The 24,866-nt window shown below is 44.2% G+C and overlaps 1 protein-coding gene across 2 annotated transcripts in view; it reads left to right on the top strand.

Annotated features, from left to right (window-relative positions):
- Nucleotides 1-24,866, top strand: part of itpr3 (inositol 1,4,5-trisphosphate receptor, type 3) — a 330,370-nt gene that overhangs the window by 304,256 nt on the left and 1,248 nt on the right. For both annotated transcript variants that reach the window (XM_038820893.1, XM_038820892.1), the window contains exons 50-57: nucleotides 2,318-2,490; nucleotides 3,475-3,639; nucleotides 11,803-11,995; nucleotides 12,616-12,717; nucleotides 14,394-14,518; nucleotides 16,401-16,566; nucleotides 20,810-20,970; nucleotides 24,292-24,453. In XM_038820893.1, the coding sequence (XP_038676821.1) occupies nucleotides 2,318-2,490; nucleotides 3,475-3,639; nucleotides 11,803-11,995; nucleotides 12,616-12,717; nucleotides 14,394-14,518; nucleotides 16,401-16,566; nucleotides 20,810-20,970; nucleotides 24,292-24,453 (1,247 nt within the window). The remainder of the gene's footprint in view (nucleotides 1-2,317; nucleotides 2,491-3,474; nucleotides 3,640-11,802; nucleotides 11,996-12,615; nucleotides 12,718-14,393; nucleotides 14,519-16,400; nucleotides 16,567-20,809; nucleotides 20,971-24,291; nucleotides 24,454-24,866) is intronic.

The following is a 24,866-nucleotide window of genomic DNA, read 5'->3' as shown; positions in this document are numbered from 1 at the left end:
ACCCCCACACTACCACCACCTCCCTGCACCCTGATCAACCATATCCATGTTTCAATGGACTCCTCCAGGCCCAAGTTTCGCTTACCTCCCGAGTCCCCTCAGGGTCGCTGCCGCCATGCCTCCCTAGCCAACTGCTCCACAACAATGCCTTCAATGTCAACAACTCACCCCTCCCCATCCCAAACACAAAAAAGCCCCGCCTCCCCAGTACCACCCTCCCCACCCAAGCCAAAGAAGACCAACACAACCTGAAAGCAAACCCCCTCCCCTCCTATCTCCACAGCTCTTCCCCCAACTTCACTTCTGTTAACTAACCTACCTGCTAGCAGGATGACCTCTACCCGAGCCAAAAGACCAACTTCTTCTGTGCCGAAACACCCTTCTGCTCCACCCAACCCCCTGCCGCACCAAACCCACTCCCCTCTTGCCCCCGCACCTCCCTGCACCCCCACCACATTACACACCATGCCCCACACATTTGATATTACAAACATCACTACCCCCGCCACAGGAAGGGAAACACGATACAAAACTCTGCATTTAGACAATTAACTATACAGAGTAAAAACAAAACCAAACAGAACAACACCGTGTGAAAACATACATCCCCCCTCCCTGAGAACAACACCTCCAGTCCATTACGCAAATGAACCCAACCAAAATTCCATGTTCTGAAATGTCCCCCAATCCATGGTCCCCAAGCAGTTACTCATCTCCTCCGGCATGTCGAAGTAATGCTCCTTTCCCTGATATGTGACCCACAAAAGGTGCGGCGCATAATCCAACACCCCGATCGCCGAGTACTCAACCACCCCGAGCAGGATACAGCACCCCAAACCGCATTTTTTCCCTGAATAGAGCCACCTTGACCCTATTAAATACGCTCGCCACTTGACCAGCTCTGCTCCCAAGTCTTGGTAGATACGAGGTGTATGGCCTTCCCAAGTGCATTCATGCCTCACCTTTGCCCACTTCAGAATCCTCTCCTTATCCAAGTATCAGTGTAGCCTCACGATGATCGCCCTCGGCAGCTCTCCCACTTTTGGTGTCCTCCCCGACGACCGATCTTCATCAGGAGGATTGTCAAAGACCCCCTCCCCCACCAAATATCTTGGCCATATACTTCATGGCCTGCATTCTCTCGCTCCCTTCAGGCAGCCCATGATCCTCAGGTTCTGCCTCCTCAAATGATTCTCCAGCTCGTCGACCTACTCCCTCAATCATTTTTGACCCTCCACCATCATCAACATTTCAGCCTCCAATGAGGCAATTCGAACCTCATGGTCAGTCACTGTCTCGTCCACCTCCTGGATCGACACATTCTACACCTCAAACTTCTGCTCCACTCTCTCAAGGGCAGCCTGAGTCAGCTCTGCCACCTTGGCCTGATCCTCTGAAGCCGCCATCCTTTGCTGCTTAAACTCAGCCGCCAGGAATTCCACCAACTGCTCAATCCACCATTGTGCAGGCAACAACGCCACAGGTCTCTCCACCATCTTTTCCCTGCTGCGGCATGTGAGTCCTCCTGATCCGAATTGTGCCCCTTATTCGTCGCACTCCTTGTTTGGTAATTCATAGAATCATCATTCGGCTCATCAAGTCTGCACCGACCCTTCAAATGAGCACTCCATCATCCCCATCCCTGAAAGCCCTTAACCTAACCTGCACATCCCTGGACACTATGGGGCAATTTAGCATGGCCATTCTACCTACCCATATACCTTTGGGTTGTAGGAGGAAGCCGGAGCACCCGGAGGAAACTCACACAGACACAGGGAGAATATACAAACTCCACACAGTCAGTGATCCAAGGCTGGAATTTTACCTGGGTCCCTGGCACTGTGAGGCAGTAGGGCTAACCACTGTGCCAACCCATTCTTAGACATTACCCACTGAAGGAAAATACCTTAGTCTTAGATATTCCCACTTTTTCCAGCAGCAAGAGCCCATCAAAATGAGCAAAATGGGCCAAGGAATCCAACCTCAGGTAGGAGCCACCTTATGTGCGACCACTCACCATGGCTGCCACCAGAATTCCCTAGAGAGATCTTTGTTGACTAGCATGGACACGATGGGATGAATAGCCTCCTTATGAGCTGTAAAACGAAAAAAACTAATGAGATTAGAAACTACATCAGAATTGCAACAATGCAAGGTGCAGTTAGCTGCTGCCGATCTTGTATTGCAGTATCTCAGGCATAACCTGGAGTCATACCTGAATGACGAGGCAGAAGGTTACAAAGTGTTTTGTTACTTAGTAAAATACATTAGGCCAAGAAACATAGCAAAAACTTGTTTTCTATTTTTCTCCTTACAGGGCCCCTGGACTCATCCTTTCTCTCACTTTTTTTTTGGGGTGTAATTTGTTTCTCAGTAGTTTCCTTGCTTTCCAAGAGATACGGTCTCAGACCACTGATAATAGCACTGATAATTCGATCTATATATTACATTGGAATAGGCCACACCTTATTAACACTGGGATTATTGAATGTAAGTATGATGCTGATTACTTGAAAACCTTAATGTTGAATTATGCAAAACATATACTCACTTCTTTGAATTGAATAAGCATCAGTTCTACAACATTTAATCACTATCACCAAAAGAAATGTTCTCCTTATAACCATGATTTTCAATCTACTTTTTGTTCCGTTGACTATTTCATTATTTGATACAATTGCTGGATAATTATTTGGGGCATTCTAAAAAAGAGATCAGTACGAGGTGCCCCTCACTTAGCAATTGGTCGACCAATGGATGGACTTAGAAATTACTCCAGAAATTGATGCTGGCATTCACTCATTGTCGACAAAAGACAACATTTTACTTTGTTCGCTGATGTCATTTGGTAAATCCTTGTACATCCTCCATTTAATTACTTTGAGGATCACCTGACATATGAGATTAAGTGAACAAATAATGATCTACCTGAAAAATCAAATATGCAGCAAGAGAGTCTGTGACCAGGAATGTGAGTTAATTGGTGGTTTAAAAGGTTTTGTTCAATATGAAGAGACTAATTGACTGACTCGACCGCATGCATGTATTTCATGTCCAGTGTTAAAAGAAAATTAAAGAGCCAGAAATAAATTGGATGAATTACTGTATATATTGACCGGTGTGAAAACATGTTAGCACAGTTGCTTCCCAGCTCCAGGGTCCCAGGTTTGATTCCGGCTTGGGGCACTGCCTGTGCGGAGTCTGCATGTTCTCCCAGTGTCTGCTCCGGTTTCCTCCCACAGTCCAAAGATGTGCAGGTTAGGTGGATTGGCCATGATAAATTGCCTTTAGTGTCAAAAAAAAAGGTTAGGTGGGTTTACGGGGATGGGGTGGAGGTGTGGGCTTAAGTGGGGTGCTCTTTCCAAGGGCCGGTGCAAACTTGGTGCACCGAATGCAGTGCACCCAGACTGTCAGCATACTTTTGATGTTAAATTCATGTTAATAATTTTTATCTTTTCTTTTTGATATATTTAGCTCATCAACAAAATAGTGTATCTACTTAGTTTTGTGGGCAACGGTGGAAAATTTATCATTGGATACAAGGCCATGATAATGGATATGGCCTTCCTTTACCACATTGGATACATTATGACAAGTGTGCTGGGCCTTTTTGTGCACGAGTTTTTCTACAGTATCCTGGTACGTTACATCTTCATTCATGACTATTTCATCCAAAGACGTTTAAACTGTTGATCATAAAACATTCCATCCCATTTCTGTAACATTAGGGCCTCACGGTAGCATGGTGGTTAGCATCAATGCTTCACAGCTCCAGGGTCCCAGGTTCGATTCCCGGCTGGGTCACTGTCTGTGTGGAGTCTGCACGTCCTCCCTGTGTGTGCATGGGTTTCCTCCGGGTGCTCCGGTTTCCTCCCACAGTCCAAAGATGTGCGGGTTAGGTGGATTGGCCATGCTAAATTGCCCGTAGTGTAAGGTTAATGGGGGGGATTGTTGGGTTACGGGTATACGGGTTACGTGGGTTTAAGTAGGGTGATCATTGCTCGGCACAACATCGAGGGCCGAAGGGCCTGTTCTGTGCTGTACTGTTCTATGTTCTATGTTGTAATGAGCTCTGGTTAGGTTGAGTTGAATAATTATGTTTAATCTTGAAAAAATTTTGCTCTCAATTTTAAAAATATTGAAATTGGAGTGGCTTTTGTAATTAAAAGCTGGAACGACACTGTGGGGTAACGTATCTGTTAATTCAGCTGGTGCATCATTCACTGTTGCATATGAGCTATCCATTGTAAAAAAAAAATCAACTTGAAACTAAATTATAAATTCTTCCTATGATAATTTGTTGATCTACCTATTTTAAAAAGCATAGTTAATAGAAGCATTGATTAATTAGATATCCATTTAGATAAGGGGTGCAAGTGTTAAGGAATCGGACATGGACACAGCATCGGCATGAAACAGTCACAGAACAACTAGCACAGATTTTGACTGTCTGACTGCAATGATTTCTTTGCTTTCTACGACCTCTTCAAATTAATCCCTGCTTTTTAAAGGCTCAATTAAAAAGTACAGTTTTGATGAATGGTCTGCACCAGAAAGCAAAGTTTAAAAAATCCTCTCTCTGCGGATATTAATGAGGCTGTATATTTGCAGCACTTTCGGTTTTAAGCGCCGAATCAAATTGTCTTCACACTGGGGTGAAATCTCCGCCTCTCCAGCCGCATGTTCCTTGGCACGTGTTGTCACCGGCAGCGGGGTTCTCCGGCCCCGCCGCTGGCCAATCGGATTTCCCATTGTGGCCACCCCACACCACGGGAAACCGGCGGGCATGGGAGCGCTGCCGGCGAAACAGAGAATCCAACCGGAGGAGAATTCACCCCACTGCCTCAAGCACATAATCACAGAAGCAAACATCAATTGAACTTTCTTTGCCATTGCCTTTTCCCATATGGTCAATTTGGTCACAATTTTCCTGAATTACAAGTATTGTCACCCCGGGGACTCAGGCCAACTAGGAACTGGGATTTGATTTTTCAAGCTCATTCTAAGTCGAATTCTTGGAGTGATTAGACAGAGGGGGCCTCCATGCTGTTAGTCTAAGCTGGATTCAAATCCAGGCTCCTGAGAGGAAGGGACAATTTATTAATCCATTGTACTACCCAGCCTCCATTTAAATTTGTTCCATCAACCTGGACTAGCAACGGTAAGTTGACATAGAAATTTAAGATATGACTCGAAAACATTGGTCTTAACTGAAGACATGCATCACAATTCATGAAATTTGAGGAAAGGTGCAATCGGTGATTTGGCTTCAATAAAGCTAGAAATGAAGTACAGAAAACACTGTGTTTCCTGGTAACAAGGCCCAAATTCAAATCATAGAAATGCATTGATGACGACCCACCTGTGTCCAAAAAGTTGGAGTATAATGTGGAATATTGCAAATTAGTCCACTTTGGTAAGAAGAATAGAACAACAGCAATATTTTTTCTTCGTGGGGAGAAATTGCAGGACTGTGAGGTGCAGAGGGGTCTGAGTGTTCTGGCACATGGATCATAAAAAGTGAATATGAAGCTACAGTAAGTGATTAGGAAGGCAAAGAGAATATTGTTGTTTATTGCAAAGGGAATGGAATATAAAGGTAGCAATGATTTGCTCCAGTTATTCAAGGCTCTGGGGTGACCACATCTTGAGTACTGTGTTCATTTTTTTTTCAATAAACATTTTACTGAGGTATTTTTGGTATTACAACAACAAAATAAACAATGTATATGAATCTATAAACATAGTGCCAAAGCCGTCTCCCTCCCTTACAGGTCCCACCTTTATTAACCCCCTACTCTAAGCTAAACTAATTCTCCCACCCTCTGCTGATTAATTTTCTGCAAAGAAGTCGACAAACGGTTGCCACCTCCGGGCGAACCCTAACATTGACCCTCTCAAGGCAAACCTGATTTTCTCCAAACAGAGAAAGCTAGCCATGTCCGATAGCCAGGTCTCCGACTTTGGGGGCTTTGAGTCCCTCCAGGTTAATAGTATCCGTCTCCGGGCTACCAGGGAAGCAAAGGCCAGAATGTCTGCCTCTTTCTCCTCCTGGATTCCTGGATCTTCCGACACCCCGAAAATCGCCACCTCTGAACTCGGTGCCACCCTTGTTTTAACACCGTGGACATGACATCTGCAAACCCCTGCCAAAATCTCCTAAGATTCGGACATGTCCAGAACATGTGGACATAGTTCGCTGGTCCATCCGCACATTTTGCACACCTGTCTTCCACCCCAAAGAATCTGCTCATCCGCACCACTGTCATGTGAGCCTGATGAACGATCTTGAATTGTATCAGGCTGAGCCTGGCCCATGTGGACGCGTTGACTTTATTCAACGTGCCCGCCCATAGACCACCTATCTCTCCTCCCAGCTCCTTCTCCCACTTGCGCTTCAGCTCCTCGGTCTGCGTCTCCTCTGACCCCATAAGTTCCTTGTACATGTCAGAGACGCTCCCTTCTCCTACCCACCCTCTGGAATCTACCCTATCCTGTATCCCCCTTAGTGTTAGGAGCGGGAGGTTTGACACCTGTTTACGTAGGAAGTCCCGCACCTACAGGTACCTGAATTTGTTTCCCCTCGCCAACTCAAACTTCTCCTCCAGCGCCCTCATGCTCGGAAAGCTCCCCTCTATAAACATATTCCCCATCCTCTCAATTCCTGCTCTCTGCCATATCCGGAACCCCCCCCCCCCCATCCATACTTCCCAGGGCAAACCGGTGATTATTACAGATTGGGGACCAGACCGATGCTCCCTCTGTCCCACATGTCTCCTCCATTGCCCCCAGACTCTCAGGGCCGCCACCACCACGGGGCTGGTGGTGTACCGTGCCGGCGGGAACGGCAGAGGCGCAGTTACCAACGCCCCCAGACTGGTGCCCTTGCATGAAGCAGCCTCCATACGCTGCCATGCCAACCCTCCCCCCATCATCCACTTTCTGATCATGGCTATATTCGCCGCCCAGTAATAGTTACTAAAATTGGTAGCGCCACAGCCCGCTCTCTCCCCGACTCCGCTGAGCATTACCTTCCTTACCCGCGGGGCCTTGCCCGCCCAAACAAAGCCAGTAATCACTTTGTTGACCCGTTTAAAAAAGGACCGCGGAATAAAAATGGGGAGACATTGAAACACGAACAGGAATCTCGGGAGGACTGTCACCTTCACCATCTGCACCCTCCTAGCTAGTGACAACGGAAGCACGTCCCATCTCCGAAAATCGTCCTTCATTTGGTCTACTAGTCGGGCCAAATTTAATTCATGCTGCCGGTCCCATTCCCGCGCCACTTGGATGCCTAGAAGCCTAAAGCTTCCCCCTACTAATCTAAACGGCAGCTCCCCCAATCACCTCTCCTGTCCCCTCGCCTGGACCGCAAACATCTCACTTTCTCCCATATTTAGCTTATACCCTGAAAACCGGCCAAATTCCCCTAGAATCCTCATGATTTCTTCGATCCTCTCTATTGGGTCCGATATACAAAAGCAGGTCATCTGCATAAAGCGAGACTCTGTGCTCCACCACGCCCTGGACCAGCCCCTTGAAGCTCTCAGAGCAATTGCCAACGGCTCTATAGCTAGCGCGAACAACAGTGGGGAGAGGGAGCATCCCCATCTCGTCCCCAAGTGCAGTCTAAAGTAGTCCGATGTTTTCCTGTTTGTCCGTACGCTTGCCACAGGAGCCTGATACAGCAATCTGACCCAGTCAATAAAGCCTCGCCCAAATCCAAACCGTCCCATTACCTCCCACAGATATTCCCATTCTACCCTAAAGATCTAAAGTCTTCTTTGCATCCATTGCGACCACTACCTTCACCTCCCTACCTTCCGGGGGCATCATGATAACGTTTAGTAGCCTTCGTATATTGGCCACCAACTGCCTACCCTTAACAAACTGGTCCTCCCCAATAACGTGCGGGACACAATCCTCAATCCTGGAGGACAACATTTTGGCCAGCAGTTTGCCATCCACATTCAACAAGGATATAGGCCTGTAGGACCCACACAACTCCGGGTTCTTGCCCGCTTCAGGATCAGCAAAATCATGGCCTGTGACATCGTCGGGGGCAGCACCCCTCTCTCCCTTGCCTCATTGAACATCCTCATCAACAATGGTCCCAATATCCCAGAGACCTTTTTATAGAACTCCACTGGGTATCCGTCTGGCCCCGGGGCTTTACCCGACTACATGGTCTTCAGACCCTCCGCTATCTCTTCCAACCCGATCGGGGCCCCCAGCCCTTCTACCTGCCTCCCATCCACCTTTTGGAAATTCAGCCCCCCTAAGAAGTGCCTCATCCCCTCCGGCCCCGTTGGGGGTTCCAACCCATACACCCTACTGTAAAAATCCCTAAACGCCTTATTCACCCCTTGCTGAATCTCCAACCAGGTTCCCATCTCCATCATTTACTTTCCCTATCTCCCTGGCTGCCTCCCTCTTTCTAAGCTGCTGTGCAAGCATTCTGCTGGCCTCTCCATGCTCATAGATCGCCCCCTTCGGCTTTCTCAGCTGCTCCACTGCCCTCACTGTGGTTAACAAGCCGAACTCTGCCTGTAGCCTCCGCCGTTCCCTTAAAAGCCCTCCTCTGGGGTCTCTGCATACCTCCTATCGATCTGTAGTATCTCCTTTACCAGTCGGTCCGTCTCTGCTCTGTCTATCTTCTCCCTGTGGGCCCATATGGAGATCATCTCCCCTCTAACCACCGCCTTCAGTGCTTCCCAGACCACTGCTGCTGACATTTCCCCTGTGTCGTTGAACTGCAGGTAGTTCTGAATACATTTCCTCAGCCGCTCGCACACCCATTCGTCAGCTAAAAGTCCCACATCTAGCCTCCAGTGCGGGCGCTGGTTGCTGTCCTTACTCACCTGCAGGTCAACCCAGTGCGGAGCATGATCAGAGATTGTGATCACCGAGCACCCCATGTCCACCACCCCCGTCAGTAAAGCCCTGTTCAGAATAAAGAAATCAATCCGGGAGTTCACTTTATCCACGTGTAAGTAGAAGGAGAACTCCTTCACCCTCGGCTGCCAAAATCTCCGTGGGTCCACCCCCCCCCCCCCCCCCCTCTCCCATCTGCTCCATGAACCCTTTTTGTTCCTTTGCCATTGTTGCCACCCTGCCCGTTTTTCAGCTTGACCGGTCTAAGCCAGGGTCAATAACTGTGTTAAAGTCCCCTCCCATGACCAACTTGTGCGGGTCCAGGTCCGGTATCTTCCCCAGCATCCTCTTTATGAACACCAAATCATCTCAATTTGGCGCATACTTATTGACTAATACCACCTGCACCCCCTCCAGTTTCCCACTGACCATAATGTACCGACCTCCCACATCCGAGACTATTCTACCCGCCTCAAACACTACCCGCTTATTGATCAGAATCGCGGCCCCTCTAGCCTTTGAATCTAGTCCCGAATGAAAGACCTGACTGACCCAGCCTTTCCTCAATCTAATCTGGTCAGCTACTCGTCTCCTGCAACATTACCACGTCCGCCTTCAGTCCCCTCAGATGCGCGAACACACGTGCCCTCTTGACCGGCCCATTTAGCCCTCGTACATTTCAGGTGATCAGCCTAATTGGGGGGCTCATTGCCCCCCCCCCCTTCGCCGATCAGCTATCCCCTTTATTGGGCAAGCCTCCAGCCCGTGCTCCGCACCTCCACCGGCCTGCCCCAAGCAGCCTCCGCCCCCAACCTCCTCTCTGGTCCCTTAGCACAAGTCCCTCCCTCGTCAGCAGAACATTTTCCCCCCTCCACCCCCCTAGTAACAACACAATATAACTCGACCCCTTTAATAAACCTAACATATGCACACCCCCCCCCCCCCCACGCTTCCGTTAGCTAGCCCACCCAGCTAGCTTGATGGTGCCCATCCCTGGTGCCGAAAAGTCTCCCACCTATTGTTCCCTCCCCACACACCCTCCCCCCCGCTCATACATACATATTCCAATGACAAACAATCCCAACACAATTACCCGACAGAAAAAACAGGAAGAAAAAAAAACGCTAACAAAGATCAAGCGATCCAAAATCAAAACAAGCACACCTTCATCCCCCAACAATGAAAATGTAAATCTTAACTCACTCAGCTCTGCCACTGGCCACAAAACAATACCGAAGGCATTGTAGACAGCTTCCACAAAACAAAAAACGAGTAACTTTTTTTTGTTTGTTTTTAAAAAACCATGAACGTTGCAGCAAAGTTCAAAAGTTCTCAGCCCACCACCAGTCCTTTCCTTTTTGCGAAGTCCAGTACGTCCTCAGGCAACTCGAAATAAAAGTGCTGTTCCTCGTACGTGACCCAGAGACGGGCCGGATACACAGTCCAAACTTCACCTTTTTCTTAAAAAGGGTTGACCTGATCTGGTTAAAGCCTGCTCTTCTCCTGGCCACCTCCGCACTCAGGTCTTGGTAGGTCCGCAGGATACCGTTGTCCCATTTACAGCTCCATGTCTGCTTGGCCCACTGTAAAATGCGCTCCTTATCCAGTACCTGTGGAATCTCACCACCATTGCCCTCGGGGGTCTCCCATTCGCGGCTTCCTCGCGAGTGCTCTGTGAGCCCTGTCCACCTCCAAGGGTCGGGAGAAGGCCCCATCCCCCAGCAACTTCTCAAACATGTCCGCGATGTATGCCCCAGCATCTACTCATTTGGATCCCTCCGGGAGCCAAACAATTCTCAAGTTCTACCGGCGGGACCTATTCGCTAGGTCTGCCACCTTCTCCAGGAGTTTCTTCTGCTGGTCTCTCAGCAGCCCCACCTCCAACTCCACCGCAGTTTGGTATTCCTCCTGCTCAGCCAGTGCCTTCTCTACCTTCTGGATCTCCCGATCTTGGGCATCCAATCTAAGCTCCAGCTGCTCAATTGGCTCTTTTATCAGGTCCAAGCAGTCCCGTTTCTGCTTAGCGAAGCTGAATAACTTGCATCAGCTGCTCTGTTCTCCGCTGGGTTGACAAGCCAGAGGTCCGGTCCTCCGCCATGCTGTCTCCTGCTGCAGCTTCAGCCCAAGCCTTCTCTGGCTTTCTGTTTCTGCCTTTATGAGCACTTCTAGTCCTTCTCTCCATGCACCGATGTGGGAATTCAGTACACAATTACCTCTGTCATCAATTTTTCAATTCAAGTCCAGTAGAACATTTGGGTAAAAGGTCCAAAAGTCCGACCCGAGCGGGAGCCACCAAATGTGCGACTTACTCCTTCGTAGCTGCCACCAGAAATCTACTGTGTTCATTTTTGATTGTCTCATTGAAGAAAGGACTTCATTGCATTTGAAGCAGTTCAGAGAGAGGTTCACTTCCTGGATGAGGGGTCACTTAAGAGGTTGGGCCTGTTGGGAGTTTGAGAGGAGATCTTATTGAAATATATAAAATCCTGAGGGGTCTTGCCAGAATGGATGTTTCCCCTTGTGGAAGTGACCAGAACTAGGGGACATAGTTTAAAAATAAGAAATCTCCCATTTACAATGGGGATGAGAAGTATCAGTTTCTTTCAGAGGTTCATGAGTCTATGGAAAACTCTTCCCTAGAAAATGGTAGAGGCAGTGTCATTGAGCACTTATAAGACAAAGGTACTTCGATTCTTGATTAATAAGGCAATCGGAGAGCATCGGGAGGTAGACACAATAGTGGCATTGAGGTTACTATCAGACTAGCCATGATCTTACTGAATAGCGAAGGAGGCACATGGGGCTAGAAGGTTTACTCCTCTTAATTCACATGTTTGTATGTTCTACAAAGTTCAGACCATGAAAATGACATCCTAAAAATCTGACAAATATAAACTTACCATTTATTGGACTCCTGTTTTTCAGCTGTTTGACTTGATCTATAGAGAAGAGACTCTGTTTAACGTCATAAAAAGTGTCACGCGTAATGGCCGCTCCATCCTCCTGACTGCTGTGCTTGCCCTCATCCTTGTTTATCTCTTCTCAATCGTGGGCTTCCTCTTCCTGAAGGATGACTTCATTTTAGATGTTGAGAGGTTACCAAGCAGCAAGACATCAAGTAAGTTTTGACGTTGCACGACCTTGATATAATAGAAGTCGACCATAATGCAGCTCTTGCACAGTCAGGATCATTAGACAGGGCTTTCTACTTTGGCACAAGCTTGAGATTTCCCGTTTAATCACTTTAATGGACGTGAAATTGTACATTGACAGCACAGGAAGGGGAAACTGTGTCCAGTATATCTGGTGTCCACTGCTCAGCCATTCCTTTACGCGCAAGTTGACCAGGGCTTTAGAGACAGGAGAGCATTGATATTTGTTTGTTCTCAGAAATAATGTGGCAAACGACAGTCTGGATGCAGAGTATGTTTCTGTTCAAAAGGCGCTATTGCAGATTAATTAACACAATGCCTTACATAATCATTCTTCATCATGATCAAGGAGAATTCTTGAGTGTTTGCAATGATCTTTTCTCCAGAGAGATCATTTAAATTAGCAAACGAAAAGCCCAATAAAACAGGGTAATATTGTCAAGAGCAAGAATATTATACTGTGGGCAGGTGTTGAAGATAGCAGAACAAAACTGAAAAAAGATGCATTCATGAGCAAGAAGCTCCAAGTAAGGCTATGGTAACAATGTTGAACAGATGGTGCGTGAAATGTTTCTTTTGTTTATAGGTTTATTTGCAGTACAAGGAAACACAATAAAGGATTTCATTAACTCATGTGCTGCTGATGATGTTCATTGTACTGCAGGCATCCAAGACACTGAGTCAACAGGTCAGTGTTATGTTCTGTGTTATGATTGTTGTAAAGATCAGCACAGAACATCTAGTTCTTTGACTAGTAAGATAAGCTATTAACAAGATGAACAAGTGGAAAGATAACGAACAAACTACAATACAAACAGTAACTAATAAATTAATTCAGAGAATTCTCCTGGAGCTACTTCTAGTGCGACTGTCCTCGGGTATGATCTACTGCCAATTGCCGAATCTCTTGAGTCACATGGTGGATCTTTATCACCACCTGCTGGCCGGAGGTCAAACCGATAACTATATACATGTACCCATTCATATCGCCAGTCAGCGTATTAATGTTCAATCTGCAGAAAAAATGAGCACACTCTACAGATCTCACAAACCATTACATTGCAGAAGATACAAGCTGCATTAATTTCTAGAAATGTATCTTTTCCTTTTCCCTTTTTTCCACCGACCTTCTTATTTCAGAAAGGCATGCATAGTGCCGGTGGTACTGGCATCCCTCTGATAACTCATCCAAGAGTTTTCATAGTCATGTATGAGCCAACAAGAAGCATCTTTTCAAATGAAACAGCATCATTGGTGATACTGAATCTGAAATGAATCAATCTGCTGAACAAGGCCATCCTGTGTATTCCCACTAATGATTTTAAGTCTCAATGGAATGACAGAACTCGGCCAGGTGTGGGTGTATCCCTCTAACTCTGTGCTAGCTGTTTTTTTGTTCTCAGTCTGTTAACACCTGAATTGCTTGCTACATTGGTATCTCATTTGTGGACCCAATTTCCTAGTATCTCCCTTGCGTGCCAACAAGAAACAGAAATAAAACTGATCACGAGTGCGAAGAAAAATGAGATTTGAAATGAATACTTGCAAGTACCCAAAATTCTCATATACAATTTTTTTGGTGCTGAATCACAGCCATTTTATGCAAAGCAAGATTTCACAGACAGCATGACATGAATCTACTTTTTATTGTGGGGAGCAATAAAGGGCTGTTGAATAAAAGACCACGAGAATTACCTCCTGTCCTTTGGATCATTGACGAGCATATGAACCACATATACAGTAGAGAATCCTGATATGCAGATAGTGGAACTTCAGTCATACCAGTCGTGCTTTTCCAATCAGCATTATTAAAACGCATTTGTTAACCTACTTAAAAATTAATAGTTATGCTAACATTGAAATTAAATTCACGTAAAATACAGGTTCTTGGTAATATAGGTCATTTAGTGGCAGGAGATAGGTCCTTCCCTGAAATTGCCCCATTGCTACTGTTCTAATCTGAGCCATGCATCTATGAATGGAGACTTTCACACAGCAAAAGAGGGATTATCGGAGTATTCAACAACCTACTTGCTCGACTGGTCTTTCTGTCCTCTGACCAGCCACGATTTTAGCATTGCTAGTAACCCAGGGGGAATTGACTACCTGTCCTCTCAGTCAGTGAATGAAATAGCTTAGTGGAGCAAGAGAGATCCCAGGGAAACTAAAAAGTTGGATGGAATCGTGGAAACGAGGATATTCTCTCCGCAAATGGATTCAGTGATTGTTGGTGCAAGATTCAGAGCTGATATACTTTGATAAAAAGTTGTCCAAGAACAATTGACAGCAGCTCGCAGTCTAAATTCTCAAAGAACATTGGAGGCAAATTTTTATTTATTTCTGCTGCTACTTCTGTTTTTTTAGATGGGGATGCGAGTGACAAAGAGCGTGCCTGTGACACTCTATTGATGTGTATAATAACAGTATTAAATCATGGTCTGCGTAATGGAGGTGGCGTTGGAGATATACTCAGACAACCTTCGAAGGATGTAAGTAAATCTGTATGATGAGACATCTGGAAGCATTTCTCTCTCACCGTTGCAATTTGAAGTTTAAAATCTGGCATCAAGTAACCATCATTACTTAGTGTACATATATACATCATTACTTAGTGTTCATATTTACAAACTACTTAAAGCATGGAAACAGATCATTCAGCCCAAGAGGTCCATGTGCCTCTTACCATCCTTTTCCATTTAACCCCATAAATATATCCTTCCAATCGTATCTCTCTCATCCCTTGAATGTGTTTAGATTGTTCACATCAACTAGATGTTGTGGCAGTGATTTCAACATTCTCGCCACTCTCTGGGTAAAGAGGTTTCTCCGGAATTTCCATTTTGATTTATTGATGACTATCTTGTAATTATGGCTCCTAGCTTTGTTCTCACACAAGTTGCAATATCTCCTTGAAGTCTCCCTTATCAAACCCTTTCATAATCTTGAAAATTTACACCAGGATACCACTTTTTTTTTTTAACCAGAGAAAAAGGTGTAGCCTATTCAATCTATCCCAATACGTAGAACATCTCAGTTCTGGTGTAATTCTAGTAAGTCTTTTTGTTGTTGCAATTATACAGGGCCTTGGTGAGGCCACACCTCGAATATTGTGTGCAGTTTTGGTCTTCTTTTCTGAGGAAGGATGTTCTTGCTCTCGAGGGAGTGCAGCGAAGGTTTACCAGACTGATTCCAGGGATGGTGGGACTGTGATATGAGGAGAGATTGACTAGGTTAGCATTGTTGTCACTGGAGTTTAGAAGAATGAGGGGGGGGGGATCTCATAGAGACTTAGAAAATTCTAACAGGACTAGACAGGAAAGATGTTCCCGATGGTGGGTGGGTCCAGAACCAGAAGTCACAGTCTGAGGATTCAGGGTAAACCATTTTGGACATTTCTTCACCCAAAGAGTGGTGAGCCTGTGGAATTCACTACCACAGGAAGTAGTTGATGCTATAACTTTGAATATATTCAAGAGGTGGCTAGATATATCACTTGGGGGAATGGGATCAAAGGTTATGCGGAGAAAACAAGATAAGGTTGGATGATCAGCCATGATCATAATAAATGGCGGAGCAGGCTCGAAGGACCAAAGGGCCTCCTCCTGTTCCTAACTTCTATGTATCTATGTATCTTCTCCAGTGCCTCTGTAAACCTTTGATAATGTGGAGATGAGAACTGTTCAGACTATTCCAAATGTCGTCTAACCAAGGTTCTATGCAATTTTAATGTAACTTCTCTGCTTTTCAAATCTATCCTTCTAGAAATTCCAGTGCCATTTTTAAAATGTTGTTTATAAGTAAGTAAAGAAAAGTTACCATAGTCCCAGACGACCATCGGCTGCTTTCCCCTTTGAGGGGAAGAGCTGACTAGTGGTAACTTAACCTGAGGATCACCACACCTCAGGCGAGGGGCAAGGTTAAATAACCTCAGCCGGTACGGCAATTGAACCCACGCTGTTGGCCTTTTACTGCATCATAAACCAGCTGTCTCGCCAACTGAGCTAAATGTAAATCTGGATAAAATAGTTTCTTTCAAACACCGTAATAAGTTAGCAAATAATCAAGAAATACTTTTATTATATAAGAAAAGAAAGTTAAACGTAGAAAGAGATAGTGAGGAAATTAGCTTGGCAAATTTAGACCTCACAATAGATTTGCTTGTTTCAGAGAGAAATGTTTCATTTACTAAATAATACCCATTTAACTTCAAAAGGCCCGAGGAACTGTCAAATAAAGAACTTCTCCCTAATACCATGTCTAAACAAAATTTATCTGTAAATTTCAGGTTAGCTATTCAAATTATTCTGCCAAAATGGAGGGACATTGAACTTGCAGATGAAATTTAATCCTGCAATGATTGATTTATTCCAGGAAGCTCTATTTCCCGCCCGTGTTGTCTTTGATCTGCTCTTCTTCTTCATTGTTATCATCATTGTACTAAATCTGATTTTTGGCGTCATCATTGACACCTTTGCTGATCTGAGAAGTGAGAAACAAAAGAAAGAAGAAACCCTGAAATCAACCTGCTTTATCTGTGGTAAGTGCAGGCCTCCCTTTTTGTTCACCAAAGAAATCAAAACAATTGGTAGGGACGTCTGCAGCAGTAAATAAGATTTTCAGGTTGAAATGAATAGGTTGACCAAATTCAAATACTATGTATGATTGATAAACTGATAATGGATTGTCTAGTTTGGGCATGGTCTCCCGAAGATGCCAAGTGGAGAAATGAGAAGCCTCACAACAGTTCTTAGTGGCTAGGCTGATGTGATGTGTTTCATGGCCTGAGATACATGTCCAAAATCACACCTCAGCTCATCTGTCATCCTCCACTTCTGCTGCAGGTGACCCATTTTGCACGTTCCCGCGCAGATTTGGTTGAATGCTGCCCACTTCCTTAAAGGAAAGTCAAAGCCAGGGATCTATTTTTTAAAAATAATTTCATGGGATGTAAGTCTCGCTGGCAAAGCCAGCATTTATTGCTCATCTCTCCTTTCCATTGAGAATGTCTTCTTAAACCGCTGCAGTCCAATGTGGTGTGGGGGCACCCATACTACTGTTAGGGAGGGAACTCCAGGATTTTGACTCAGTGACAGTGAAGGAACTGCAATATATTTCCAAATCAGGCGATGTGTGACGCGGAGGGAACCTGGAAGTTGTGGTGTCGCAATGCGTCTGCTACTTCTTGCCTGTCTAGGTGGTAGAGGACACAGATTTGGAAGGTGCCGTCAAAAGAGTTTTCTACAAGTTGTTGCACTGAATCTTGTAGATGGTAGACATTTCTGCCACTGTGCACTGGTGGTGCAGGGAGTGTATGTTTAATTGGATAAAGAGATGAAAGTCAACAGGATCAGGAGACAGCAAGGGACATATTTTCACTGATGCCATAGACTTCGTGGAGTCCAGGACCAATGTTGAGAACAGCCAAGGTTACTTCTTCCCAACTGTATACCACTGTGCCGCCTCCTCTGGTGGGTCTGCCCTGCTAGTGGGATCGAACGCACCCAGAGATTGGTGATGCAGGAGTGCAGGACATTGACTGTAAGGTATAATTCAGCGAGGATGACTATGCCAGGACGCTGCTTGATTAGCCTCTCAATTTTGGCACAAGTTGCCAAATGTTAGTGAAGAGGACTTTGCAGGATCGGCTGGACAGAGTGCATCTTTCTTCTCTTTGGTGCTTCGGCCAGTGCCAGTTGGTCTGTTCAGTTTTATTCTTATCGATTGTAAGCAGTTTGGTACAACTGAGTGGCTTGCTAGGAGATTTCAGAAGGCAGTCAAAAATCAACCAGATTGTTGTCGGTCTAGAATCACAAGGAAGCAAAATTGGTGTAAGGACAGCATATTTCCTTAGCTGTTGGACATTAGTGAAATAGATGGGCTTTTATGACAATCGACTTGTTCCATGATTATCATTACTGATGGGTAGCTTTATATTCCAAATGAATGAATGAATTAAATGTAAATCTCCCCAGACACTGAGATGGGAATTGAACTTGTGTCTTCAGAGGATTGGTCTGGGCCTCTAGTTTACTAGCCCAGTAATATTATCACCATGGAAATGAAATGAAAATCGCTTATGTATCAATGCTGAGGTTTTAGTTCCTTATGCTGCATGTGATTACCTTCATCTCGATCATGGGAGTTAATGATAACCTACACTTTGGTCTCCCTGTGTGTTGCTGTTCATTGAGAAGCTGCTAACAAATATCAGCAAGAGGATATCCAAATAGCCAAAAGTGGCCTTCCTTCTGAAAAGCACAAAAGCATCGAGTCCAGTTTACCAGCACAATGTAACATCTTCCAGAGGTTCCATTTGATGTTTTTCTTCATATGCTGGTATCCATCTTATTTTGGTATATGACTGCAATTTCACAATTCTTATATATGCAGCTTTAAAATAAATGCAAAAGAATACTTCCATCCCTTTAATAAAGTACAGATTGTCAGTATTGGTAGAATGAAGTTGAAAAGTGTAATCAACAATCATTTAAGCACCAATCACAAACCCATTTAAACACACATTCATTTTTCAGTGACTTGCATCAAGATCGGTTCAACTTCAGAGTGGACCTGATTAAATGTCATTCACGTTGACTGATGCTTGGTAGGCCTGGATCACTTTGTACCAGACTTAGCATAAAATAATCACTTTTAACTAATAGGAATGTGAATTCTGTTGCAATGTAAGACAAAGTACAGCCACAAGCATCCTTAATATATCCAATCCAAATGGCATAACTGAAAGATAAACTATCCCTCTTCTGTCGACCTTGAGATCTTCAAAGAACGTTTCTTTTCGGGATTCCATGTAAGCACATTGGCTTTTTCAAAGCAGTTTCATTCTCTTCTGAAGATGGAGTCCCAAGTTACCCAAAGTGTCAATAGAAGCAGTGTTCACCTGAGTCAGACAGGCCAGAAGATGATTTTTCATCCCCATGTGTGCTGTGTTCGTTGATCTCTGGGTGGCCAGTTGGAGGCAGCTGTCGATCCAAACGTTTATTGGCTTAAGAGGGGCAAATAAGCCAAGGTAGAGAGTGACTACTGATTGTTGTGCAGTGACCACTGCTGGAACATGCACGGTATAACTGTGGGTAAAGATGGAATAGGAATCAGTAGTGATATCCCTTCTGGTACAACGGCCTGTCGGTTATTTACTATGTTAAAGGCTCTTTATAAATCCAAGGGTTTGCTGTTGCAGGCACCAACAGTCTAGGCTGAAATGCATAATGATTATTATAGACCAAATGTTACTCCCAGGTCAGTGGAAAAGAATCACAGCCCGTGGAACTGTAGTCTAGCATGAGTCATTGGGTTGGATTCTTCGGTTCCCCAGGCCGCGTTTTCTCGGTGTTGTGCCGTTTGCAGGAGGCTGGATTCTATCTTCCCGTCCCTTGTGTCAGGTGGATGTCCCTTCAAGAAATGGGTGTTTATCAAATAGCTGCAGTGATAGGCGGAGCTGGGCTGTCTGTCTTTCACTTTCCTTTTGAGCTGGGAGCTGCAGTGTGTTTTTGGTTTCGTTTTCAGAGTTGGAGAGCTGCATTCAAAGCAAGCAGTTGTGTAATGATCTCTCTCTCTACAAGCTAAAACATGTCTCCAGATCATTGATGATTTCAAAGTAATACCTGTTTCTGTAGAGAATTTAAACCTACTGTCTTTATTTAAAAAGGGTTTAACTTACGGATGTTGTTTGGGAAGTTTTTAAGGGTTATCTATAGAGTATTGTATCTGTGAAGTTACGTGTGTTGATAGTTGATAAAACTGTTTACTGTGCATTTATAAAATGTTAACTGTATTCACTGAATAAACATTGTTTTGTTTAAAAATACTTTTAGTTCTCTGTTGCATCACACCTGTAAAGTGGGCCCTTGTGCTCCCCATAACCAAAATCTATTAAAAGATGTGGATCAGGTGAACTCCATGATAGACTTTGGAGTTCTCTAAACCCTGGCCCGTAATACTTGTCAATGGGATTTTCCATTGTCACATCACCAGGAAACCCGCGGGTGGGGGTGTGCTGATGGAGAATTCCAGTCATTGTCTTTGGTGGTGGAGTAGAAAAGAATTTGCAAAGAAACTGCGCCAAATGAAGTACCTGTTACAAAGCTGATAGAAATAATCTGAATTATCTTTAAACCCTCAGTTTACTGATTAATCCAAGGAAATTCCTTCCTTCCTAAACTGACCGGTTTTCTTTGTTTTTAGCACAGGTAACATCAATATTCAGATACTACAGATATAAAGTTATATCTAACACCAGAAATAATTATTAACTCTAACCAACTGAGTTGTAATTGTGCAAAAATTAAACACTGGGAATTTTCTCCTTTTGCTGCCATTTGACACAAAGGACATATGTGGAGAACCCCCAACAAACGCCTGGCAACACAATGATTCAAAACGTTTTACCAGCGCACCAGAGGCAGTTCGCTCTCGAGTAACTTATTTTCTGCCTGATCGAGCCGTGTTACATGTAAATGGAACTTTTCAGTCACAACAGTGACTGGATGCTGCCATTTTTTTTCCCTGGCTGTGAGCAGGTTGACATTGAGAAAAGCCCATGGTTGGAACCTTAAAAGTCGCAGTTATGACTAGCGTCATGTGCATTGATCTGCTGTTGCTGCTGGTGCTCTGAAATTCCTCCTACAGTGGAAATTAACCAAATTTAGAAGAGTGCACGATGGAAAGACAGACCAGGAAATAATGTAGTTTGAACAAACTATATTTTCAGCTTGGTGACTTTTTGTTTTCTGGAAGTAACTGTTTATTTTTGTTCTGTGCAGGCCTTGAGCGAGATAAATTTGACAACAAGACAGTATCATTTGAAGAGCACATTAACAATGAACACAATATTTGGAATTACTTATACTTTGTTGTATTGGTTCATGTCAAAAATAAGACTGATTATACAGGTCCGGAGAGTTATGTTGCTCAAATGATAAAGGTAATGTTTTTGTAAAACAAAGTATTGTACTGCATTTCATCTTTTAGTTTATTGTCAATATAATTCTTTACTACATAAATTTGGTTACTTACCAATAAAATATGTTGTCTGGTGTCCTATGGTACTTGAATCCCTGGTTCTGTTCCAGCTAAGCAACTAGGGTGTCAGTATCTTTCCCCAGTTAGCTGAAATGAATTTGGATGGCCTCATTCTGGTTGTACATGCATGAATAAAAATCATAAAAATGTCCCTAATTCAGTAAAAAAACACCACAGAATTTAAAAGGTTCATGGCTGGCTTGGGCAGTGGACAAATTCAAACCAGCGTACTGAGTCCTCTTCTGAGATTGAGGTTGCTGTGGCAGAGTTGAAGGAAACATTATTCTATAGCTGACCATATTATACCTGAGCTAACAATATTCAATGTTAACTCAAGACTGGCAATCAGCTTACCTAGATGCATGCTCAATCCTAAACTACTCATGTCCATAGGACCAATACACATAATAAAATACAACCTGTCATTTCTTGTTATTTTACATCCCATTTAATGGACTAATCCCATAATTATTTTTTGTTAATTTATGAATGTGAGCATTACTGGAACGGCCAGCATTTATTGCTCATCCCTAATTGCCTTTGAGAGTGTGTTGATAAGCTGTCTTCTTACCCCGCTGCAGCCTTTGTGGTGTAAGTACACCAGCAGTGCTGTCAGGGAGTTCCAAACCTTAGATGAAGAAACAGTAATTTATTTCCAATTCAGGGTGGTGGTGAGACTTGGAGGGAAACTTGTAAGTGGTGTTGTTCCCTTGTGTCTGCTGGTCTTGTTCTTCTCAGATGTTAAGAGGTCACAGCTTTGGGGGACGCTGTCAAAGGAACCTTTGCATGTTACTGCAGTGCATCTTGTATATGGCACAGACTGCTTCTACTGTGCATTGGTGTTGGTGGAAGTGAATGTTTAAGGTGATAGTATTGTACTGATCTGGAAATAGCTTTGTCCTGGGTTGTATTGGGCTTCTTGAGTGTTATTGGACCTGTGTTCATTCAGACAAATAAATAATATTCCATCACACTCCTGGCTTGGCCAGGTTTTGGAGAATCAGGTGTGGTGAGTTACTTCCTGCAGAATTGGCAGGCTCTGGCCTGTTCATAGCCGTAATATTTATGTGGCCGGTCCAATTAAGTTTCTGGTTAATGGTAGCTTGCAGGATGTTGATGGTGGGGCAATTCAATGATGATTGACAAAGGGAGATGGTTAGATTCTATCGTGTTGGAGATGGCCATTGCCTGACACTTGCCACTTATCAGTCCAGCCTGAATATTGTCTAAGTCTTGTTGCATGCAGGTACAGACTGCTTCATTAACTGAGATTAAACACTGTCCCATCATGTGAAAACTTCCCACATATGACTTTCTAATTGTGAAGGAACTGAAGATGGTTAGAACTGAGACATTGAGACCCTGAGGGACTCCAGCAAAGATGTTCTTGGGCTGAGATAATAGGTTTCCAACAACCACAACCATCTTTCTTTGTGTTTGGTTATGACTCCAATGTTTTCTCCAGTTCCCATTGACTTTGATTTTACTACGGCTCCTTGATGGCACACTCAGTCAAATGTTAATTTGATGTCAAGTGTCATGTGAGAGTACCTTTAAGAAATGGGTGTTTATAAATGGGTGTGTATATAAATATCTGTAGTGAGAGTACCTTTAAGAAAAGGGTGTTTATTACTGCAGTGATGTCAGAGAGTGGGTGGAGCTGGGTTGTCTGTCAGCTTTTACCTTTCCTTTTTGAGCAGGCTGCAGGGTGTGTTTTGGTTTTGTTTTGAGTGTTGGAGCTGAAGCCAGACCAAGCAGGTGTACTGCTGTTCTCTCTGCCATCAAAAGACTATCTCGATCATTTGGTGAATTCAGAATGATAAATGTTTTCAGTAGTGACTTTAACCTGATGTGCTTCTGATAAAGGTTTTGTTTTTAAGTCGTATGGATGTTAAAAAGGAAAGCTTAAAGGATTACTTAGTGTTGTAGTATTTGGGGGTTGCATTTGAATTAACGGTTGCTAAGATGTTCACTGTATGTTTTAAAAAGGTTAACTTGAGTTCACAGAATAAACATTGTTTTGCTTTAAAAAATACTTTTCCATTTTTGTTGTACCACACCTGTAGAGTGGGCCGTGTGCTCCCCATACCACAATCTAGTAAAAGTTGTGGGTCAGGTGAACTCCATGATACACTTTGGGGTTCTCTAAACCCTGGCCTGTAACACACGGGCAGTCATTCTCACCTCATCTCTGGAATTCATGTCCATGTTTGGACCAAGGCTGTGATGAGATCTGGTGCCAAGTGAATCTTGACAACCACTTTGGCTTATTTTTATTGAAGTAGTATAGTTACACTCCTAAACTCCCTCTGCGAGATTCTCCGTCGGCAGAATCCTCTGCTTTGCCGGCAGCACACCCACGCCTATGGGTTTCCTGACGGTCTGGGATGGCCACAATGGGAAACCATGCCGGAAAGCTGGGCTGGTGGGATGGAGAATCCCACACCTGGTCTTTATTATATGCGGGTTTTCATGCCCAATTTGCCTTCATTTGAAAGTTAAATGGAGCACTAGTAGCTGCAGATTTGTACTCCAGGTTTTCAAGAAAAATGGGGTGTTGCAGACTGCAAGCAATATACTGTGGTGGGCAAGTCAGGTGACACTGATCAAGTTCAGGGCTCGCCTGATTCTGAAAACTATGAGTTAAAGCCCCACTAAAATGTTTAGGCATCTAATCTGGAATGACACTTTGGTGCAGCACTAAAAGAATGCGACACTGTTGACAACTGCTATCCTTTGGTTGCAACATTAAACCAATGCCCCATCTGATGGCTCAGGTAGTTGATATTATTTGAAGAACAGGGGAGTTCTCTGTCACCTACCTGACACTTATTGCCTGACCAACAACAGTGAATGAGGTGATCTGGTGATTTATATCATTGCTGAGACCTTGCTGTATGACATTTGGCTGCAGTATTTGCCTACAAAACTTAAATAAAATATTGGAAATACCCAGCTGGTCAGCCAACATCTGTGAAGAGAAAAAATGTTTTGGGTCTAAGACCTTTCATCAGAAGGGACCAAAAGTAGTTAATTGGCTATGAAACACTTTGAAATGTCCCAAGAACTACGTAAATGAAAGTTCATTGTTTTCTTTTGATGTACCTCCATCATGTTGAGAGCTAAGTCTAATAAAGTTATAATTTCAGAGACTTGGTACCAATCCCAAAATGAGGACAACCAGAACTTCAGTTGCTGTTTTATTTTTCTCCCCTTCCTGTAGACTAAAAATCTGGATTGGTTTCCACGCATGCGTGCTATGTCCCTAGTCAGCAATGAAGGAGATGGAGAACAGAATGAACTTCGAAATCTCCAGGACAAACTGTTCTTGACAATGAAGCTTGTATCAAACCTCACAAACCAACTTACAGAACTAAAAGAACAGGCATGTATTTAAAGTACCTAACTTATTGTACATAAAGGACAGGTTTGCATATGAGGAAATCAGAGAGTAATTTTCCAGAGTATTCTTTCCTTTACTACCTTGTGTTTTGTTTTGGCTTTTCAAGAGGTTATATGGCTACAGGAAAGAGTATAGTAAGTGTTGGGCCCATGTTGTTCCAGCCATCACAGGTATGGGGCGGTTTGGATGGACTAACTACTGTTTTCCTATTGTTTCTGTCCTTTTGTGTGAATTCAGATAGACCTAATATTGGGAGCGATTCTGCGGTCCACCAGCATGTGTTTCGCGGCCGGAGTCACTAGCAAAGGGACTCTTTATAGCTTGACAATGGGATTTCCCGTTGTAACCACCTCAAGCCAGCCCGAAACCCGCTGGTGGGAGTACGATGCCGGTGG

Source organism: Scyliorhinus canicula, chromosome 15 (assembly GCF_902713615.1).
Source record: "Scyliorhinus canicula chromosome 15, sScyCan1.1, whole genome shotgun sequence".
NCBI classification, from domain to species: domain Eukaryota; kingdom Metazoa; phylum Chordata; class Chondrichthyes; order Carcharhiniformes; family Scyliorhinidae; genus Scyliorhinus; species Scyliorhinus canicula.
The sequence above is the reverse complement of the archived record's forward strand: the minus strand, read 5'-3'. Positions and strand labels throughout refer to the sequence as shown.